Consider the following 18,988-nt stretch of genomic DNA (forward strand, 5'->3'; position numbering starts at 1 on the left):
TCTTATTTTTTCCCGTGGCTTTGGATCCTCACTGCAAGGTACGACCACTACATGTTTCTCTGTCAACATCGTGCCATTTCCGTGTCAATATCTGGTCGCCTGCGCACACCCATAGCATTGAGAGTCTTGCCTTGATGCACCTATTGCCCGACACCTAGGGGTGTCACGCACGTATGACCACATTCGTCGATGACTATTTTGGCCTGTTCTCTATGGTTCTGTGCGACATTACATTAGGGTGTGCAACCCATGTCAGCAGCGTAAGACGCCTGTACTATTGCCTGCTGGCACCCTTCAGCCCATTAAAATACCAGACGAGCTATTTTTCCGAGTCTGCCTCGATCTTCTAGGACTTTTTTCCTAGTCGGCCACCAGTTATAGGTGAATAGCCATCGCTACCAACTACACAGCACGGTTTGCTTTTACACGAGCACTAAGCGCCAACTAGGCTACTTATGTAGCCAATTTCATTCTTTGTGGCATCATTCTGCATCATGGTGCACCTTGGCACGATAACAGACCATGGCTGCTGTTTCCTATCTAAATTAGGCAACTACCCACTGCAGTCCTGCTGGACCCACCACAAGTTCACTACTGCGTACAAACCACAAACAAACAGTCTCACCAAATGCCTAAACCGTACCCTCACAGATATGCTTGCAATGTACCATGTCTCTGAGGACCACTGAGATTGGGTCATTCACTAACCTTTTGTGACCTTTGCGTATATCCCTTCGCATCACAGCTAGATTTTCACCTCTTTGCCTACTGTTTGGCTGTAACCTGCCTCTACTTATCAATACCATGTTCTACTCTGACGCCAACTCGACTGCCTATGCTCGGGATGCACTGGCGCATGCTGACAAGCCCGCCAAGTCGCCCAGGATCACTTATTTGCCTCACAGGTTAACCAAAAGTGTGTTTACAATCACCGACACCACAACGTGCAGTACTCTCGGTGTTCACTGGTATTGGTGTGGTTACCATCACGGTCTTTGCGAAAAACTTATATCCCATTATGTTGGCCCTTACCGCGTCATACGAAAAGTCAGTGACCTATGAGATTGTTCCACTCCATCCCAGATCAGCAACAGCTTCAGTCATGAGCGATACAGTGCATGTCTAAAGACTGAAACTGTGGCACTCTCTTCTCAAGGACTGGTCGCACCGGGGCAGTACTTCTGCCGCCGGTGATTAATGTCACAAGCTGAGAAGATAGCTTGGAACGACAACGAGGAAGTGATAAGCAGATCGCACTTGGACTGCAACAGCGTTGTGCGCTTTTGCTCACAAATATATCCTGTATATATAGTTTCTTCCCCATAACAATATTCTTGCTCCGTGGCCTTGCCAAGGTTGCATGTCTCAACCCTCCATGGTAGCTGTGGGGCTAATGAATCCCTAGTTTTTTACTGAGGTGTGCCTCCCAATTTTGTCAAGGTTTAGGCAGGCAACACCACATAATCTAGTTTAAAAATAACTGTCATGTTTGCATTCTTGTGAAACAACTTTAAAACCAATTGCACATGAAAAACTATTAGCATGATAGTAAAATGTACATTGAAATCGCAGTATAACAGGCAATTTTAAAAGCACACTGGCCAATAAATAGGTAGCGTATATACTGCAGATAATTGTGTTGCTGCAAGGTTCAGGTATCTTGCAGGAATCAGCAGAGCTAATCAGCAGAGCGTTGACGAGAGAAAAAACAAAAACAAATTTTAGTGTGTATGCACTTCCGCGGTGGCATGGTATTGTCATTGCCACGTCGGGGTCGGACAATGGTATAGTCAGAAGAAGAACGGCTATTTAGGCTTGTTGGTTGGAATTCATGATAATAAGGGCTGCAGCACGAGCACGAAGGTGCTAGAAGAAAATTGAAACGAAAGGCGAGGCAAGGAAAGCAAAGAGGACAACACGAGAGCTGTCAGAGTTTTGTGTTTCTTAGTTCACTAGCTGTCAGCTTCTCAGTCTGAGCTTGTCTCCTTTTCTTAGTCGTAAGCACCACAATTGCTCCTATGAACAGTTGAAAGTCCCATGTGTTCAGCCGTCCCTCAACAAGGCAGTACGAGGAACTGCAGGAATGAACAAGTTATTGTAGAGGAACAGTTATCAAAGCATGGGTATTCTATTCTAACATTCTACAATTCCATTCTATCAGTGTGTGTTTTGCGACTCTTCTTTTGCCAACTAGTTCTTTTTATTTTTGCTCTTTGAGATAAACAAACTGAATGACCTGTGTCTTCTTTTTTCTCCAGGGTACAACTGCTGTGTCCTGATGTATGGCCAGACGGGCTCTGGGAAGACCTACACTATGGGCACTGATTACAGTCGCAGCGAAGTGCCAGCGACCAATGAGGGCATCATTCCAAGGGCTCTGCGGGACCTGTTTGACTGTCTGACAAGACTGCAGGATGGTTGCTGGACGACAAAAGTCTCCTTCCTGGAGATTTACAATGAAAACGTCTTTGACCTGCTGGCAAATCCGAAGGAGCGGGAGGCTATCCCCATCCGGGAAGTCGGCAAAGTCATTGTGGTGAGTTTACCACCTCCTCCTTTTCTTTTACTTTAACATGCTTTGCTGTTCTGGAGCCACTTTCGTTATAAACATTTGACTAGGTGTTACTAATTGCTTTTGGGGTGTGCTTTCACGTCTTCAAGACTGTCCTTAAATAATCCATTTTTCCACACAATGAGCTTCAGCATGCACCAGTGTGGCTCTGCAGGAGCTTCAATATTATGTGCAATTCGCAAAACATTTCATGTAAACCTGTTGATCATCTTTTTTTGTTTATATTTTTTTATATTTTTCTGCTGCACATGTATTTCTCTATCAGTGTACGCTGCACATCATCTGGCTAGGACAGTACTGGCGGCATTGCTGCAACGTGTGTCGCATTTAGTGGTAGCTGTATGCGTGTCACTTTACACCATAGCAGGCCTTTCTCAGACAGCTACATAAAGAAGGTGCAAATGTTGCACAAAAAAGCAGCACACCAAAAACAAAATTTTGTGAATTATAGCAGTGATTGCACACTTGTGTCATGTGGTGATTTCTGTAACTTAAGCTGGGGCTTTCTCTTTGCAGTTTGTAATTCAGTGCAGTCTTGGTGGCATGGTGCTAGTGTAAATTGTAATAGCGCTGCTTGTATGTTAATCGTACATGAATGAGAACAGAATTGGAAAAATTTTCTCATTACAACGGAAAAATTTTCTCATTACAACGGTTAGGTACGTGTCAGAAAGCTCAGCTTAATTTCAAGCTGCAAGGTTCATGGAGCACTGTGATTGCTGGTACACTGCACTCAAGTGAAGCAAAATGCATTTGACTATGACAGAGGCCAAGGTGATGTAATAGAATTGCACAATTTGTAGGCATATGGTGCCATCTGCTGAATCCAGATAGAAGAAGGGGTGGTGATTGGTGTTTGCTGTGTGAGACATTTATGTTGAATCGGATGGGAAGTAGGCCACTGATCGCTCTCTGTAATGAACTCAGCTGAAAGGCCTGGTGCAGCAGGCTGTGGGCAGTCCCGAGGAGGCCCTGAGGTGTTTGGAGCAAGGCTGCCGCAACAGGAGCACAGGTGCCACTCTGCTCAACAGCTGCTCAAGCCGCTCGCATGCAATATTCACCATTCACCTGCAGGGACAGGTAGAAGGGTGAGTGAGCAGCAGTCTTTCTATCACCTTAATTAATTCCCTTTGCCTTGTTCATTTCATAGGAAGTCTTCACTTCCGAAGGCCTTCAGGAGTGTGGTGGTTTAGGCTAGTTGATATGACATGACGGTAGCGCAACGATTCCTTCTTGTCCCTTTGTCCTCCATCTGTTCTCGTGCTGTATTTACCGTCATGCCTTCAGGAGGGTTGGGCATGTAAGTATGAGGATTAAAGTGAAGAATTCGAAACGAATAGCTTAGCTGTATTTATATATATATATATATCCCAGCACAAGCTTCTTGAATGAAATGTAGGCAATTCCTGAGAGCAAACTCTGACATAACTTCTTACAGTGGTCTATCTGTATATACAAAAAAAAAAAAAATGACAGCCTCAATTAAGCAGCCCACATATATGAGCATTTATAAGTGCATACTGGTCTCCTCAGCGACCAGTTTCCCATTGCTTTTTTTTTTTTTTTAATCCAGTACATTCAGTAGTTGCAGCTAAGGAAAACATGAGCACATGTCGTGCCCCCCCCCCCCCTTTTTTTTGTTAACCTTGTTCTTACCATTCCCACACCACTCTTGGGAACTTACTATTTCTAGCTTCAGAATATGCTTAGACCAAAGACAGTAGGCTTCACGGCTCCGATTAGAAGAATAAGCAGTCTACAAGACAAAACATGCGGCATCATGCGATGCGAAGGCGAACAAATGTCGCAAAAGGACATTTGCTAGACTGCTTCTCCAAACAACAGCAGTGGACAAAGGCCTGCGTGAACTAGGAATTGCAGTGAAGAACAGAGAAGTTATTACAGCAAGGAGCTACAAGCGGAGTAATAAACAAGGTGTAGAGATGGCGATGTAAAGTTTTAATGTACAGCCTTTTTCTATAACGCGTCTGTAATTTTCAGACAAGGATGCACACAGCTCCACAAAGAACAAACAATGTTTGGATAGGTCAGCTTAAAATAGGAAGGGAATAAACCTCTTTTCAAGGTCGATATTGGGGTGGAATACATGTGAGCCAGCTTGTGGGAGAAAGGTGTCCTTAGCCGGCCAGCACGCACGCCAGAGTGGCTCAGCAAAGTCCTTTCTGCTACTCATCAGCCACTTCCCACGCAGAAATGTTCTCTGTGAAAGTGCTGGTGGCGTGTTGTAGCCAATTGCTATTTACCATTCCTAAGTTTCAGTATTCAAGCTTCATGCAGCTAGTTTTGAGAGCATATATGGAGCCGGACGTAATGTTTCGTTGAATACGTCCTGCACTGTGGCACCAAGCACTTGCCCACAATATAAAATTCTTTCAAAGACAGTTACCCCATATTGCTGTGCCTTCAAGCCCACAGCCAAAGTGAGAAAACCTCCCCATTTAATCAGAATCACAATGCAAGTGGCATTGTTTTCATTTCATTTCTAATTTTCAGCATGCATCGATTTTCATAAATCGGACACTGCGCAAATGACCCTGCCTAGCGCGTCATGCCGACAGTGGCACCAGCATTTTCAATAGGGGGTCTCGCACCTAATATCACATAAAAGGAAGAAAAATTATTGTTTTTGTCATGACTCAGCACACTTGCTCAGTATTTAAGGATTAGAGCTAGGCTTGTGCAAATGTTTTTATTTCAATTTCTTTCGAAGTGTAGTGGAAGCAACTTGAGTAGTAGCAGGAATGGAATGAGTAACATGCAAGGTATGAGCTGCGAAATACATTACATTTTAAAATGTGCTCTGCTTGGTGCATTTGAGCTTACAAAGCATGCTTTTAAATTTCAATAAAATAAAGGATAGAAAGAAAGGAAATATATAAAAACTGGGAACAGGCGATACAAACTTTTAACCTTGAAAGTCTGGCATCACGTCAGTGCAGGCTTTTTTTGCCCTGGACGGGTGGTTTCATGGTGTAGCATTTTCACAATGCAGTGAAGCCATTCATTTAGGCTGGTTACATGCAGTAGTGATGTTAGTTTCTTTCAAGTACTTTAAAACTTCAGCTACATAAAGTTTGCGTTGAAGTAAATTCGAATACTCCAATGCTCCAACAATACTTGCCATTGCATTTCAAAGGAGGCGAAGTGCTGAGGCTCATGTGCTGTGCAACACCACTGCCCATTAAAAAACACTGAATGGTTAAAATTTCTGTATTATTGCGATACAAATTATGTGGACACTCTCGACTGAATTTCGCCGCCCCCGTCACTCACCGTATATGCATACATATCTATGTATATGAAAATGAAAGAAAGAAACCCAGGAAAACACTCCGGTGCACGGAATCGAACTTGGGTCCTGTAATCGTGAGTGTGAGGCGTTAACCAATGAGCCACTTAGTAGCACATACTTCAACTTTCAAACAGCAATCTATTTATATCTACCACTTACTGCTGCTGACAGGCATCACAGGGGGAATTACCGTGTTTTCAGCATTACCAGCAAGATGGCGCAATGAGCTCGCGTTGCCATATTGCACGGCGGCGCCCATTCTTATCTCTCACATGTACTTCGCCCCACTTAGAGGAGGGGCGAAACGCTCCCTTTTGCGCCCTTATCTCACAGTGAACAGTGAAGAGGATCGTACATCTTGGCTGGCCCCGGGCTTTACCTGGAACGATTATGTTGTAGTTACCGGGAGCACAAAGGTTACTGCAAACATTGCAGTATCCGCTTGTGAAAAGCGCACGCTTATGAGACACAGCAAAGTAACAACTGAGACGCTTATTCGCGTGCATTTGTGCCTGTGAGTACATTTCGTGGGTCATTTGTGCGTGGAAAACGCAGGGTACATTTCGATCTGCTTGCCATTCTGCGCGTGACCTTCCAGTTTGTTGCTATCGCATTCATTTCTTCGCTTTTGCGGCAAAGCTGTGACTTTTTTTCGTCTACTATGGCATCTCTCATAATAATATTGTGACAATGTTGTGACAATATTGTGACAGTAACCTGTCACAATATCATGGTTTTAAAACCCCAGATATTACCTATATTATCGTTACTTTTTTTACCACTTTGTTTCATTTACCTTTCAAATGCACTGCAATTAAAAACTACAATAACTTTGGTACCTTTTCCTTGGCTTCATTATCTATACGGTTAAACAAAAACAAGCCCATTGACTGATTTTTATTCTTTCATCCGCTTTACGGGTTTACTAGTACACGTACTATTACCGAGCTTTCTTAATCCTGAAGCTGTTGCTGACTGTGTAAATGATGTGCTTGTCCTGCGCCTAACTCTGAAACGCACTTTTCGGTTCAATTTCAAGGCTCACAGAAAGAGGAATTTTCCGCATTAGATCTTTCTCTCGTGCAGGGCAATGTACACGTCAAAGCTCCAGCTCGTTGACTTGGCTGGCTCAGAGGGCATCGGAAGGACACTCAGCGTTGGAGACCGGAGGAAAGAAGGTACATGCTTCAGGATGAAGCTCTCTCTCTCAATTTTTTGACAGGAGTGGTCTACACGTGACAGCCTTTTCTAAAAGCTCTAGTGACAGTACTTAAATCTTGTGCTGTGTTTTCTTTTTTAGCAGGTCCGAATCTCCAAACAACCACACCTTTAAACCTTTTTCCTACCATTAAAGAGAATGAAATAGTATGTAATTTACTGGAAGTTTCTTTTTCTTTTGCTGAATTTGTTGAGCTTTTCTTTTCTGGATAAAACAGAATCATTATCTCAATTCAATGGGGTTTCTTTATTTCACTAATTGCAAAAAAATGATAGATTTAAGATCATTTTGCTACATGGCAATACAGTGAAAGATGGCAATGCAATGACAGTCTAGACACATGGAAAAACTTGGGCAGTTGTGGTCATCCAAAGTCAAGAAACATAACTACAAGTGTACTCATTATTGGTTCTATGCGGGACCAATTTTTGTTGAGGACAAGTACAGTCGTCGTTGGACATTTGGTGCAAAATCTCATGGCAACTATATTCGTCAACGGGAGGGAAAGGGTTAACTATCCAGAGCTGTGGAGCAACAAATATTTTACCATAGCGACAGGTTCAGTATTCCTCACCGGGACTGTGAGTTTATTTTGGTAAAATATTGTATTCCATGTGACTCAGTATGGAAAACTGAGCTAGTTAGCATGGATTCATACTTAAGACAGCGCTGCACTCACAAAGAGAAACGACAAAGGACAGACAAAGTGCACATGACCTGCGCTCACTCTCAACTGAATTATTATTCAGAGAACACAAAAACAAGTAAAGTGGAAAAGTCATCGATTCATGTGAGAGATGCTTCAAATGAAAAGAACTTTTCTGGCTGTTGCCCCTTAATTAAAGATGGGCTCAACGACTTCTATGTCGAACTACTGCACGTGAGGATTAAATATTCATATTTCTTATTCCAAAGCCTAATCAGTGGCTGTTTCATACCCTTTTCTAATGTGGAAAGACTTTATAATCAATTTCTTGGGCAAGCCGCTTTTTATGCCTGGAAAGCACGATTGTGTCTGTAAGGGGGGGTTACATCCAAATTCACTTCAATGGTCAACTTAGGTGCGAAATCCTCGCTTCCGTTGATGATATCTTATGTTCTCCCAATCAAACATTTGGCTAAGCATTAAGTGCCAGCTAACCGTGAAGTGGTTAGCTGGCATGTGACCTGAGCGCTATGCATGAAGGGATTAGCAGTTGCCCACTTTTAATGGGTCTTGCATATTAGTGCTTGATGTGATCTGTTCTTCTCTAACCCTATTGGTCAGTGCACCAATATGATATACAACTGTATGTGTTTATCATCTGTCAGTGCCTTATTATACTACAGTTGATGCTTGTTAAAAGAAACCAGAAAGCACTAGAAAAATATCAGGAAAAGAGATTTCGTTTACTTACATGGACTTACATGTTGTACCATAAACGAAAAATTCTGGCAATTTTCTATTTTTGTGTTGATGGTGCTGCATTGCCTTTGCACGAGGAAGCACAGCATTACAACAGTCAGTGCAGTGCCTAGCTACACTTTCCCATCCTGTTCCATACCATATGGGGCTGGTTTTGCACAATCATGAAGTGGTCTGCTGGCCAGTCATTTCTTGACAACCCTAAGCTACCTTTAATAAATTTTTCGCATTGAAAGTGAATGCGCGCATCAAGTTTAGAATGTTGTCATGATCAACTTCGGCAAACGCGGCAGTGCTACGAGCTGCAGGTGCCCCACTAGTCCCAATAAATAATTTCTTCTCCTCTCTGAGCCTTTTGGCATTCCTTATCTTCTCAGTGGTAACATGAACATGTCGTCTGCTTGTTATCTGTAATACCTGTTTCACTGCTTGCAGGCGCGCACACTCACTGCTCTTCCCCTTGCATGTTTAAGAGGAAGACTTGGTCATAGGGAGAGACGAGCTGACAATGGAAGGAGTGAAATGAGCGAGGGTGTCTTTTCTGTCATCAAATGCGTGTGGCTGTTTCGACAAATTTTCTGGCTGGGTGTTCGTTGTAGACTCGCACACAACTGCACAGCACCACAAATAAATTTTGACTTTCGAGTGGTTGAGGGCCCCTTGAAAACACTTGTTTAATCTGATGCTGTGGATAATCAAACTGGTCAGCACATTAGTCTCATTGGGTCACAGTTGTTGAAGACATCTGCAGTAGGTTTGTCTCTCCTTTCAGGTGTCTCTATCAACCTTGGCCTTCTCGCTCTGGGTAATGTCATCAACTCGCTGTGCTCGCACAATGGGAAGCCGCAATTCATTTCATACAGGGACTCCTCGCTGACACGGCTATTGAGAGGTAAGCATTGGATGTTGATGGCATCTGCACAATGCAGTGAAGGTACAATGTGGTGTATCATGTGCACTTTTTGGAACTACCATAAAATTTCGAGGAAGCGCCCCCGCCCATAGAAGTGCCTCTCTCCATCTGTCGGCGAGAAGGAAGCCGCAAGCCGGCGTGTGCGCTTGCTGTGCGCGCCTCCAGAATCTCGCGACGCCGACAATGTAGACAGTGTGTCGCTGCTTGCTGCGCGATCGGGCCAACGGGCGAGATGCCATCGCGGCATGCTTCCTGCTAGTGTGCGCATACGTTTCCCGGCTGTCCTCGGCGTTTTGAAAGTTAGTGAAGCCGATCGCAATTGCGAATGGCGACGTCAACACCGACAAGGCACGAGCAAGGGAAGCTGAATGCAATGCAAGTGTTGGCAGTGGAAGACCAGTGAGACCGACAAGGTGCAAGTCAAGAACACCGATCGTGTTCGAGAATACAGACAGTGTGCGGGTAACACCGATAAGACGCGAGCCAAAAAGCCGAGCGGAAGCGTCTTCAAGGCGCCCTTGGTGTCTTTGCATTTCAAACAAATGTTTACTCGAGTAAACGCTACACCAAGTTTCACTTCAAACCGTTCTTCCAGCATCTGCGTCGGTGCCCGTTTCAACCGGGTCAACGCCATGCACACCTCTGCTGCTTCACATCCTATCAGGATCCCTTTCGAGGAGATGATCCATAGTTTTTGCAACTCACTCTGAGGAGTATTTTGATGATTTTTCAAGTGATTAAAAGCTACAACAAATCCTGGTCCTAAATAAAGTTCACTGTAATAAAATTTTAATTCACGTGCACTGCATTCTTTTTTTCTGGTGTGCGAATTTCGCCGCCATCTTGAATTGTGGTGCAGATCTAAAATAGTGCCCCCCCTCTCCAACTTTGCCGGCAATTTCGAATTTGTTGAGGGGGGGGGGGGCACTTGCTCGGAATTGTACAGTAAGTATGCATCAAGTTAAGCTGTGAAATTGCCCCTACTTGACAGGTGGGTAGCATTTAATACTTGTAGTTCCTTTAGCACTGTGCACTCTTACAAAATTTTCACGGGAAAGTATTCAGTGGGAGAATTTTTTTTTCGTCTTGGTAGTACTTTGAAGTGTTCAAGTGTGACAAATCCAGTATTGCTCCAGGGGCCCTCTATGCCCTAATTTTATTGCTTTGTATTTATTGCAGATTCTCTGAACGGTGGAAGTTTCACGGTGATGATTGCCTGCATTAGTCCGGCTATCTGCGACATTCCGGAAACAAACAACACCCTACGCTATGCAGACAGGGCTCGGCAGATCAAGACAAAGCCTGTAATTAAGAGGGCCTACTCAGGTAGCATTTCTCAAGATCTATTGTTGATTGCTTTGTGGCCAACTTCATTTGATTTTACCCAGCTAGCCAGAGTGACGCTGGTTGAAACGATCATATTTTGCTGTTTATAACTCGCACAAATATTATAGAGAAATTTCGTAGCTAATGTTGAGGTGCCGGTAATACAAGATTTCAGTTCACAAGTTCACTTCACGGCACTGCTGCACGCTAATGCAAAAAAGTCGGCTTCACTGCAAGACACTCAGATTCTTTATGGCGTTAGTTTCTAGTAATACAGGACATTGTGTTTTTTGTCCGTTGACTTCTGGTCTGCTTATTGTCAGTTGGAAGTAAAAACTCGAGAATAAAAAGGAAAAGAGCTATTTGTTCAAGTGATGAATGTTATTCAATACACATGATATGGGGGCATCAATTTTTCCTGAAATAAGGCCTAATGAATTGTTGGCATAAATAACGAAAATAAGTTGAATTAGTTAATCGAAAGAGCCGATCGTTTTCTCGTGAGCAGCTAGGATAGTTGTGACACCTGATGGAGTAGGTATCAGCCCCACACTTCCTCTCACATGGCCTCCAGGATTTGCTTCAACAGCGTGCCATTGCACTGCCGAAATTTGTTTGCAGAGGCCACCCAGAGGGAAGTGCAGCTGTAAGGACACAGTTAACTGTCGGAATAATTAATGAAAATTAATTGAATCATGATAAGTGCACACCGAAATTATGAGAACGAATTGACTAGCTCTGAGCGATGTCTGAAGGGTGTGACTTTCTTTAAGGATTTAAATTTATGGATTGCCGCAGCTGTTTTCACCGGCCCCTGCCTATAGGTGAGCGATGTCAGATGTCAGGAAAAAGAAAACTGGCGTGAGTTTTTATTTATTTATTGGCATTGCAGCAACGTCATATAGTGTCTGAAAAGTTTCTAAAATGTTAATTTTAGGCTTGTGCAAATATTCGAATGCTTTGAATTGTAGGGTATTTGAATTCGCTTTGATTAAAGTTTAAATATTGAAAATTTTGAATTATTTGTAATGAACGTATAAATGGCTTTTAGTCTGCATTTAACTGCTTTTAAAGGTAAGGGTGTAAGGGTGCTAAGCTGTGAAAGCACCTTTTCAGGGGAAATTGTTTCTGCCACGAAGCTTTTTTTTTTTTAATCTAAAGGGGCTCTGCAACATTTTTTGAGCATAATCAGAAAACGCTGCCGATCAGTAGTCCCGGCTATCAAGAACACGCGAGCCAAATATTATAGCGCAACGGGCCGCCTGCAATTCACAATAAATTTTGAAAGTCAGCTGAAAATTGCTCTCTTCCCTCGGCAAGTGACACCACATGCTCAAACATCACTCGTAGAAAGCCGCCTATCAGCCATTGGCAGATTTGAGCGTGGCGCGCTCAGTTGTTACTGGGGCCACTGCGGGAAGCCGCCACTTGTCCATGCATAAGTGCGCGGTCTCACTGAAGAGCCGTATAGTTCAAAAGAGAGAGAGAGAGAGAATAGGGGCTCAAAGTCATGAGGCGCGCGTGATGCATTTTCTTTTCCTGTGCCATCCAGCGCGTTCGTCAGGACGAGAAGAGAGAATGCAATTGTAGTGTGCAACGAAAATTTGCAACTGCGCTCATACTGGACAGATTCTAAAATTTTTGTGGCGGTAAGTTTGTGAGGCAATAAGCTTTTTTGGTGAATCCATTCCATGGCTACTTGAAAACATTTTGCAGTGCCTCTTCAAATGAACATATTACCCTCAAATCAATTCACTATTTCATAAAGCTTAAAAGCTCATTATGACAATTTATGTGCTCTTCAGTATGATAAATTTTTAAATGTTACGTATTTTACAGGTTATCACTAGCATCCTACTGAAAGCCAAATCCTTCTACTACTCAAAGTTGCTTTGACTTCCTTGAACAAAAAAAAATGTTACTTGCACAGAGGCCCTATTTCAACTTTTTAAAAATATTGGCACGTTAGTTAGGTCGTAATAATTATGCCCAGTTTTGCTTATGTGCCATATATATACTCGAATTCGATTTGAAATTATTTGACCAAAATCACTATTCGCTTCGAACCTAAAATTTACTATTCACACAAGCCTAGAACCTAATTTTATAAATACTTCATTTAATATCAGTTTACCATTTTTTCAGCACTTTTCAACGTGCTCTGGTTTAATGCACTGTTGCCAATGTTTCACCCAATTGTTGAAGGCACTCTGGAAGCCGCCAATGAGAACCTACTTCAGTGAAGTTGCCAGAGGTGCTTTGATTGTCTGCAGTGTCCCATGTTAAGTTCCTTTCAGGGTTCTTTTGATCTTTGGGGACAAAAAAAAAAGATTTGGTGATCCCAGATCAAGGCTATACAGTGGCTGGAGCAGTGCGACCACAGCCATTTTGGTCTGTTACTCAAAGACGATAAGTGCGGTTCGATTCCTTCTTCTCCCTCGTCAGGACTTCTGGCAGCATTTTCGTGCTGACTTTCCTCATCAGAACATCCTTCTTCAAAACACAATTAATGATTGCTGTGTGTATTACACACTCCTCGGGGATCATCGAATACCTAATCGTCGGTCCTTATCCAAAACTTGATGCACTTTCTGCATCGAATTGTCCATTTGTGATTTTGACGGACGTCTAGAGAGGTTTTATCACTCAGAAACTCCAGACCTTCATGGAACTTCTTGTGCCGAATTAAAGTACGGCTTTGTTTTATCTCATTGTCACTGTAAGTTTTTTGAAGCCTTTCGAGAATCTCTGCCCTGTTTTTATACTGGTTCCACTCAAAACTTGATTGCGTAAGACTGCCCTAAAAACTCGTTCATTTTTTTTTTTTCGACGAGGGTGCTGTAGGTACCTTTGTGGAATGTCATAACCCACCTCGAGAACTGTTCACAGGCAGTTGAAACTCGTCTTGTTTTGAAGCTTATGTCCCTTACTAATACCTGCACCCGAAGCACTGCCGCCTAGGTAGGCGACATTACCTACAACTGGAAAAACTTCCAGGAACTTTTGGGGCAGACCCTGTAAACGGCTCTGAATGATTGCCAGCAAAGTTTTTCGTCTACTGGTGGTCATTATTATACTGGGATTGCAGGTGTATTTAATTAGGAACATAATCTGCTGTGTCCTGTGACAGCTGGTAGCCCCTTCCCAATCTTACCTAGTATGCTTTTTCGCATGACTTGTGTTGCGGCAAAAGTGACTTAAAGGGGAACTCCAGTGCATTTTTTTATTATACTGAGATAATGCCATTTTCAAATAGTATTGACAATTCTGCAACAGCTAGGGTGGCTCATTTTGTGCAGACACTCCACAATAATTTTAATTAAGCAATGAATGACAATGAGTCAAAACAGGCACCGAAACAGGCAGCTGCTCCGTCCTCCATGGTGGGTATCGGAAAACGTCACGAAATCCGCATTCGATGACGTCATGAAATTCGCTATAGACCTCCACGGCAGACCAGGGCAGAAACATATCTCATGTGTCTCTTTTGATGTGTGAAAAGCAAGTTGGTGATGTCACCCGACGCGGAATCAAGCCGTGCCAGCTCGTCTGAACACACCAGTGTCAAGCGATAATTGCAGCTGCTGTCTGAGCGATGAAGCATCGCCTTTTGATTTCGACCCGCCGGCGCGTTAAGCACCTGGTGTGCTCCAAATCGATCTCCTCGTTGCTCAATACTCTGCATGCTTACCGCTGTATTCAGAAATGCTTCTTGATTTAAACTTGACTTGCCAACGCTTTTAATGCAGCAAAAACATGTTTCAAACACGCTTGTGTAGGTGGTGCCAAGGCAGCACAAATGTTCAGGTCAAGAAGCGTTTCTGAATATGGTGGTTAATGTAAAAGCAGACATCAACAAAAACATCAACATGCTGTATGCAGCTGAAAAAACTGAACTGTGCTCGCAGCGCCATCACCTTATAAAAAAAAGCACACACTGCATTCGTCTGCTGGGTATTGCGTGGTTTAGAAAAAGAGTAGCCACTTATGTCACATGCACAGGATAGCCTGCGTTTACTAGTGTGATCCCAGGCTTTGCTTCTATTTTTTAAAATTGGTTTTCTAAATAACTAAGTGCCTTATGGTTGTATAATGTGACACATATCATCACAGTATTGATGAGAACTTATGTTAAAATTTTCTTTGAAACTGTGAATATCGAAAGATCCATTTAGTTCCCCTTAAAAATCATTCTGCACTCTATAGATTAAGGTCAGACCGTATGCTTGTTTTTTCTTCCTAAGTCAAGATGGGATTGCTGGTACATATAATCTGGCTAGTTTGGCTGGTTTAATGCGTGTTAGCAGACAACCTGCTTCATTTAAATGTTCAGCTAGAAGTGACTCAAGACAGAAGATATATTCAGGTATGGGCAAGCAACCGGTATGAGTTAAGCAAATTAAAGCAGTGGAGCATGCTGAATCATGTGGATTTAAAATGCATCATAAGCATAGCAGGGCAACCAAAAATATGAAACTCATTTTATTTAGCCAAAAGTTCGAATTATCATGAGTCTACTGGGTAGAAAATTTCTTTACATTGAAGTTCGGAATCTTGAGGTCCGACTGTATTATCAAAAAGGTGACTTTCTTTTATATGCGTTTCCTTTGACTCAAACTGTCATTTTATTCTGTGTGTGTGCAGAGAGCACCCCATATCGCCGGCACCTAGATTTTCCACCACCTTCTGCACCTCCCCTCCGGCAGGCAACATTTCAGACGCCTATGCGTACCAAGGTACCTGGAAGCTCCACTAAACGACAACCTAACATGTCAGCTGCGATGCTAGAGAGCACACGAATAGAGGACGACAGCATGGTTTCGTCTGACACCTACTTCGCAACGGTAAAAAACTTGTCACCTGTGTCCGAGCGTCCAACTCTACCGTTGACGTAAGTGATTGCAACATTTCCTAGTGACAACCTGTGTTGTGTGTGGTTCATTTGTGAAGCATATTGCATATCCCTTTGAGACTGTTGCTACACAGCTGTGTGCACTGATTTTTATTTTGCTAGAGAAGTCGGCTAGTGGTTAGAAAGGTGCAAGATTCATCGAATTTTCAGTGTATGAAAGGGACACTAAAGGCAACTATTGAGTCAACGGTGATTGTTTAAATAGCGGTTCATAAACCTCATAGTGTTACTTATGTGCCAAGGAAGGGCTTATTTTTAAAATTACGTTTTAGTGGCCCGCATTGGGTTAGCACACTTCAATTTACCCACCTCAAAAAACAGACCATCTCACGTCACTGTTGCTGTGTACGACGTTGCCCGGCTTTGCTGCACGGTAGCCGACACTAGTAGACAGAACGAAAACAGCAGGAGCCACAGCAGCAACAATGGCTATTGATCAATTTCCTGTCATTGGCTCGAAAATGGCAGACGTGTTTTGGTTCAGCTGCGCCCCGCTAGATGGCACAACCTGTCAAGTCTAACTACGCAAATATTGAATTTTTGAACCACTCGTGCCATTTCCCATAGTAACGTCCAGCGATTCTTTTTTCCAAGAAACAAACAGAAACAAACAAGTAGCATTTTATTGAGTCTCTTGATGCACTGAAGGTTCTTTGTTTAGTGCAACTAGATCGACTACTAGTGATTAATTGTAGGTGGTTCCTCTGACGTCATTGGTATCATTTTGAGAATTTCCTACTGCGGCGCATGTATTCTTGTGCATTTACCTTAACTTCTCGGTAAGTAGAGCACTGCTGTTAATAATATTGCCATTTTAGCTGTTGTAATACACTGAGCTTTCTCTCTGACGTAAACTGTTATTTGACTTTAGTGTCCCTTTAAGCTTCCTGTGTAACAATTGTGCCCTCATTTTAATTCCTTTTTCTGTGTATTGATAAGTCTAGTCACTTTGCTAAAGGCACTACCATGTCTGGTTGGTATTTCGAAATGCCAGCTCCCACAAGTCAAGGCAAAAGTACAATTTTTCTTTACTCAGAATGACCATAACGAAAAAGAAATTTTCACTGTGTTTACATCCAAAGATTTGATTCTATTCATGAAAAAATAGAGCACGAATGAGTTCAGGGTAAAGTGATAATTAATTACAATTTAATGAGGATTAATTTCTGTAACACATTTATTGGCATATTTTGACATTTTTGTTGAAATAGATAAAATATTGAATGCCTTGAAATAATGTTGCATCTGTTTGACGCGTTTACAGAGTGTTCTTCGCAGGTGACATCTCAAAAGTATAAGAATCTGTGAAAAGAAAGGTAAAACTAAAAACCAGAGTTTCAACAAAGAGGTAAAAAAAACATACTTTTGGCTGGCAGCATAAAACTGATAAAATGACTGCTAGATTCCCCATGAATTTAATTTCCACTGTCCACCTGAAGTAGGTTAGCACTTTTAACTGGTCAATTTGGATTGCCTCTTTCTGTTATGGGCCTTCGCTAGTTGCTTTGTTTCTTCGGTATGAATTAGTGCATAAATTAGGCAGGGAGCATATGTAACTTCTTTGTTTACGTAAAATCTATATGCGTCATTGTGCTAGGCTGTGTGACGACGACTATGGCTGCCATGGAAACATACCATTTGGCCATCTTTTCTGAATTCTAACTGCGCGATGAATACGTCACTTCAGTTACGACACCCCATGGAGCATTTTTCACTCTCTGCTGGCAGATTACAACTGATGGTGTCCATGGGCTTAGTATCAGGGCTACAGCAAGCAGTCCAGATTTTAATGGTCGAAAACACCATTAGTCATTCCTAGGCTGGGACACACAAGGGCAGCAGGGGTTGTTTTGTAAATATCATGAAATATACAAAATCTGGAACTAGGAGAATTCTCACTAGGCATACATGCTACATGCAAGCAGGGAACGCACATTGAGAACATTAGTTTTAATGAGGAATAAGGTGACAGCAGTACATGGAATATGTATGGAAAAGAATGCTTGTGGACAGAAAGTGTTTGACTGTAGCTGAAAGGACAGTTACGTTTGTTCTAGCCATGGCAGGTTTACAAACAACCTGAATTTGTATACGGACATTTACCCATAATCAGTTGAATCTCATTTATTAGAACTTCTGGTTAATTCGAACTCACGCTGAGGTCCCGTTAAAACTGTGTATTCTATTGGGCGAAAGCGCCCTGTAATTCGAACGCGCAAGCACTTGAGACGGCTAATTCAAACATACCGCACTCCGAAAATGCTCTCAGCACCACGCCCAATAGAATACACATTGAGGTGTCGGCGGCACCTCCGACACCTCAATGCTGCTGCGCGTGAAGGAAAAAAAAAAAAAGAAAGAAAAGGCTGCGATGGAATGTTTGCTTTCTCTCAAATGCCGACCTGCAACGCACCTGTGCCACGCTTCTCCCTTTTCCGTCCCTGCCACGTAAAGACCCTTCTCCTTTTAACCCCGCGGGAAAAGAGAGAGAGAGGAAAAAAGAAAGCTGTCGCTGAGTGTTGGCTCTCTCTCAAGCGCCGGTTCCACGCCTTCCCCTTTCCCGTCTCTGCCACGTAGACCCTTCTCCTTTGGACAAAACGTGCGAAGAGAGCAAAAAAAAAAACTGTTGTAGAGTGTTGGTTTTCTCTCAAATGCCGATCTGCTTCTCTCCGCGTGGAGACGCCCCTCCTTTCTCGTCATGTGCTGGCCACGCTGCAGCTATTAGCAGAGATGCACTCGGTGTTGTCGTCTTTAGAGAGTGTCGGCGCTGGACATAGCCGCGCACAACTTCTTTTGCCAGGAGAATGCTGAAGTCTAAGTAGAAATGCTTTGCAAGCTGCATGTGAAATTGACTTGCTACAAGGCAAATGTGTGCAGACGCGCATCACCGATTACTTTAATTACGGACGGATGTCCTGTGATTCAGGAATAAATTTAAGTCTTCTGAAACTTCCCCCTCGTGTGTTAGCACAATGCACATGCGCCACTGTATGGTGAGCCCTCCATTATTTTAGCTTTCATTAATTCGAACTTCTTTTTTTTTTAACAAATTTTCGGGCCCCTTCGAGTTCAAAATATCAAGATTCGACTGTATTACTATCTGTGTGTAGTAGTACTCACAAGTTGTGACGGACGCCATTGGCTGCTTGCACTTCAGCTAGTAAATCTGAAATCCCGTCGTGTAATGAAATATTCACCTAAAAAATAGTTTTAAGAAATTCTTGTTGTTAGCACCACATTAATGATGCCTTCTCTTATCTGCTTTTTTCTCTGCTTTTTGATATGTGAAACACCAAAATGCCTGACATTGGTTCATTTAATCACAAGT

At 42.8% G+C, this 18,988-nt stretch overlaps 1 protein-coding gene across 1 annotated transcript in view; it reads left to right on the forward strand.

The window, feature by feature from the left end:
- LOC119160566 (uncharacterized) overlaps positions 1 to 18,988 on the forward strand; it is a 37,215-nt gene that overhangs the window by 5,268 nt on the left and 12,959 nt on the right. Inside the window, exons 3-8 of the mRNA XM_075889903.1 lie at positions 2,259 to 2,536; positions 3,500 to 3,660; positions 6,972 to 7,063; positions 9,282 to 9,401; positions 10,602 to 10,748; positions 15,393 to 15,639. Of these exons, the coding sequence (XP_075746018.1) occupies positions 2,259 to 2,536; positions 3,500 to 3,660; positions 6,972 to 7,063; positions 9,282 to 9,401; positions 10,602 to 10,748; positions 15,393 to 15,639 (1,045 nt within the window). The remainder of the gene's footprint in view (positions 1 to 2,258; positions 2,537 to 3,499; positions 3,661 to 6,971; positions 7,064 to 9,281; positions 9,402 to 10,601; positions 10,749 to 15,392; positions 15,640 to 18,988) is intronic.

Source organism: Rhipicephalus microplus, chromosome 3 (assembly GCF_043290135.1).
Source record: "Rhipicephalus microplus isolate Deutch F79 chromosome 3, USDA_Rmic, whole genome shotgun sequence".
Lineage (NCBI taxonomy): Eukaryota > Metazoa > Arthropoda > Arachnida > Ixodida > Ixodidae > Rhipicephalus > Rhipicephalus microplus.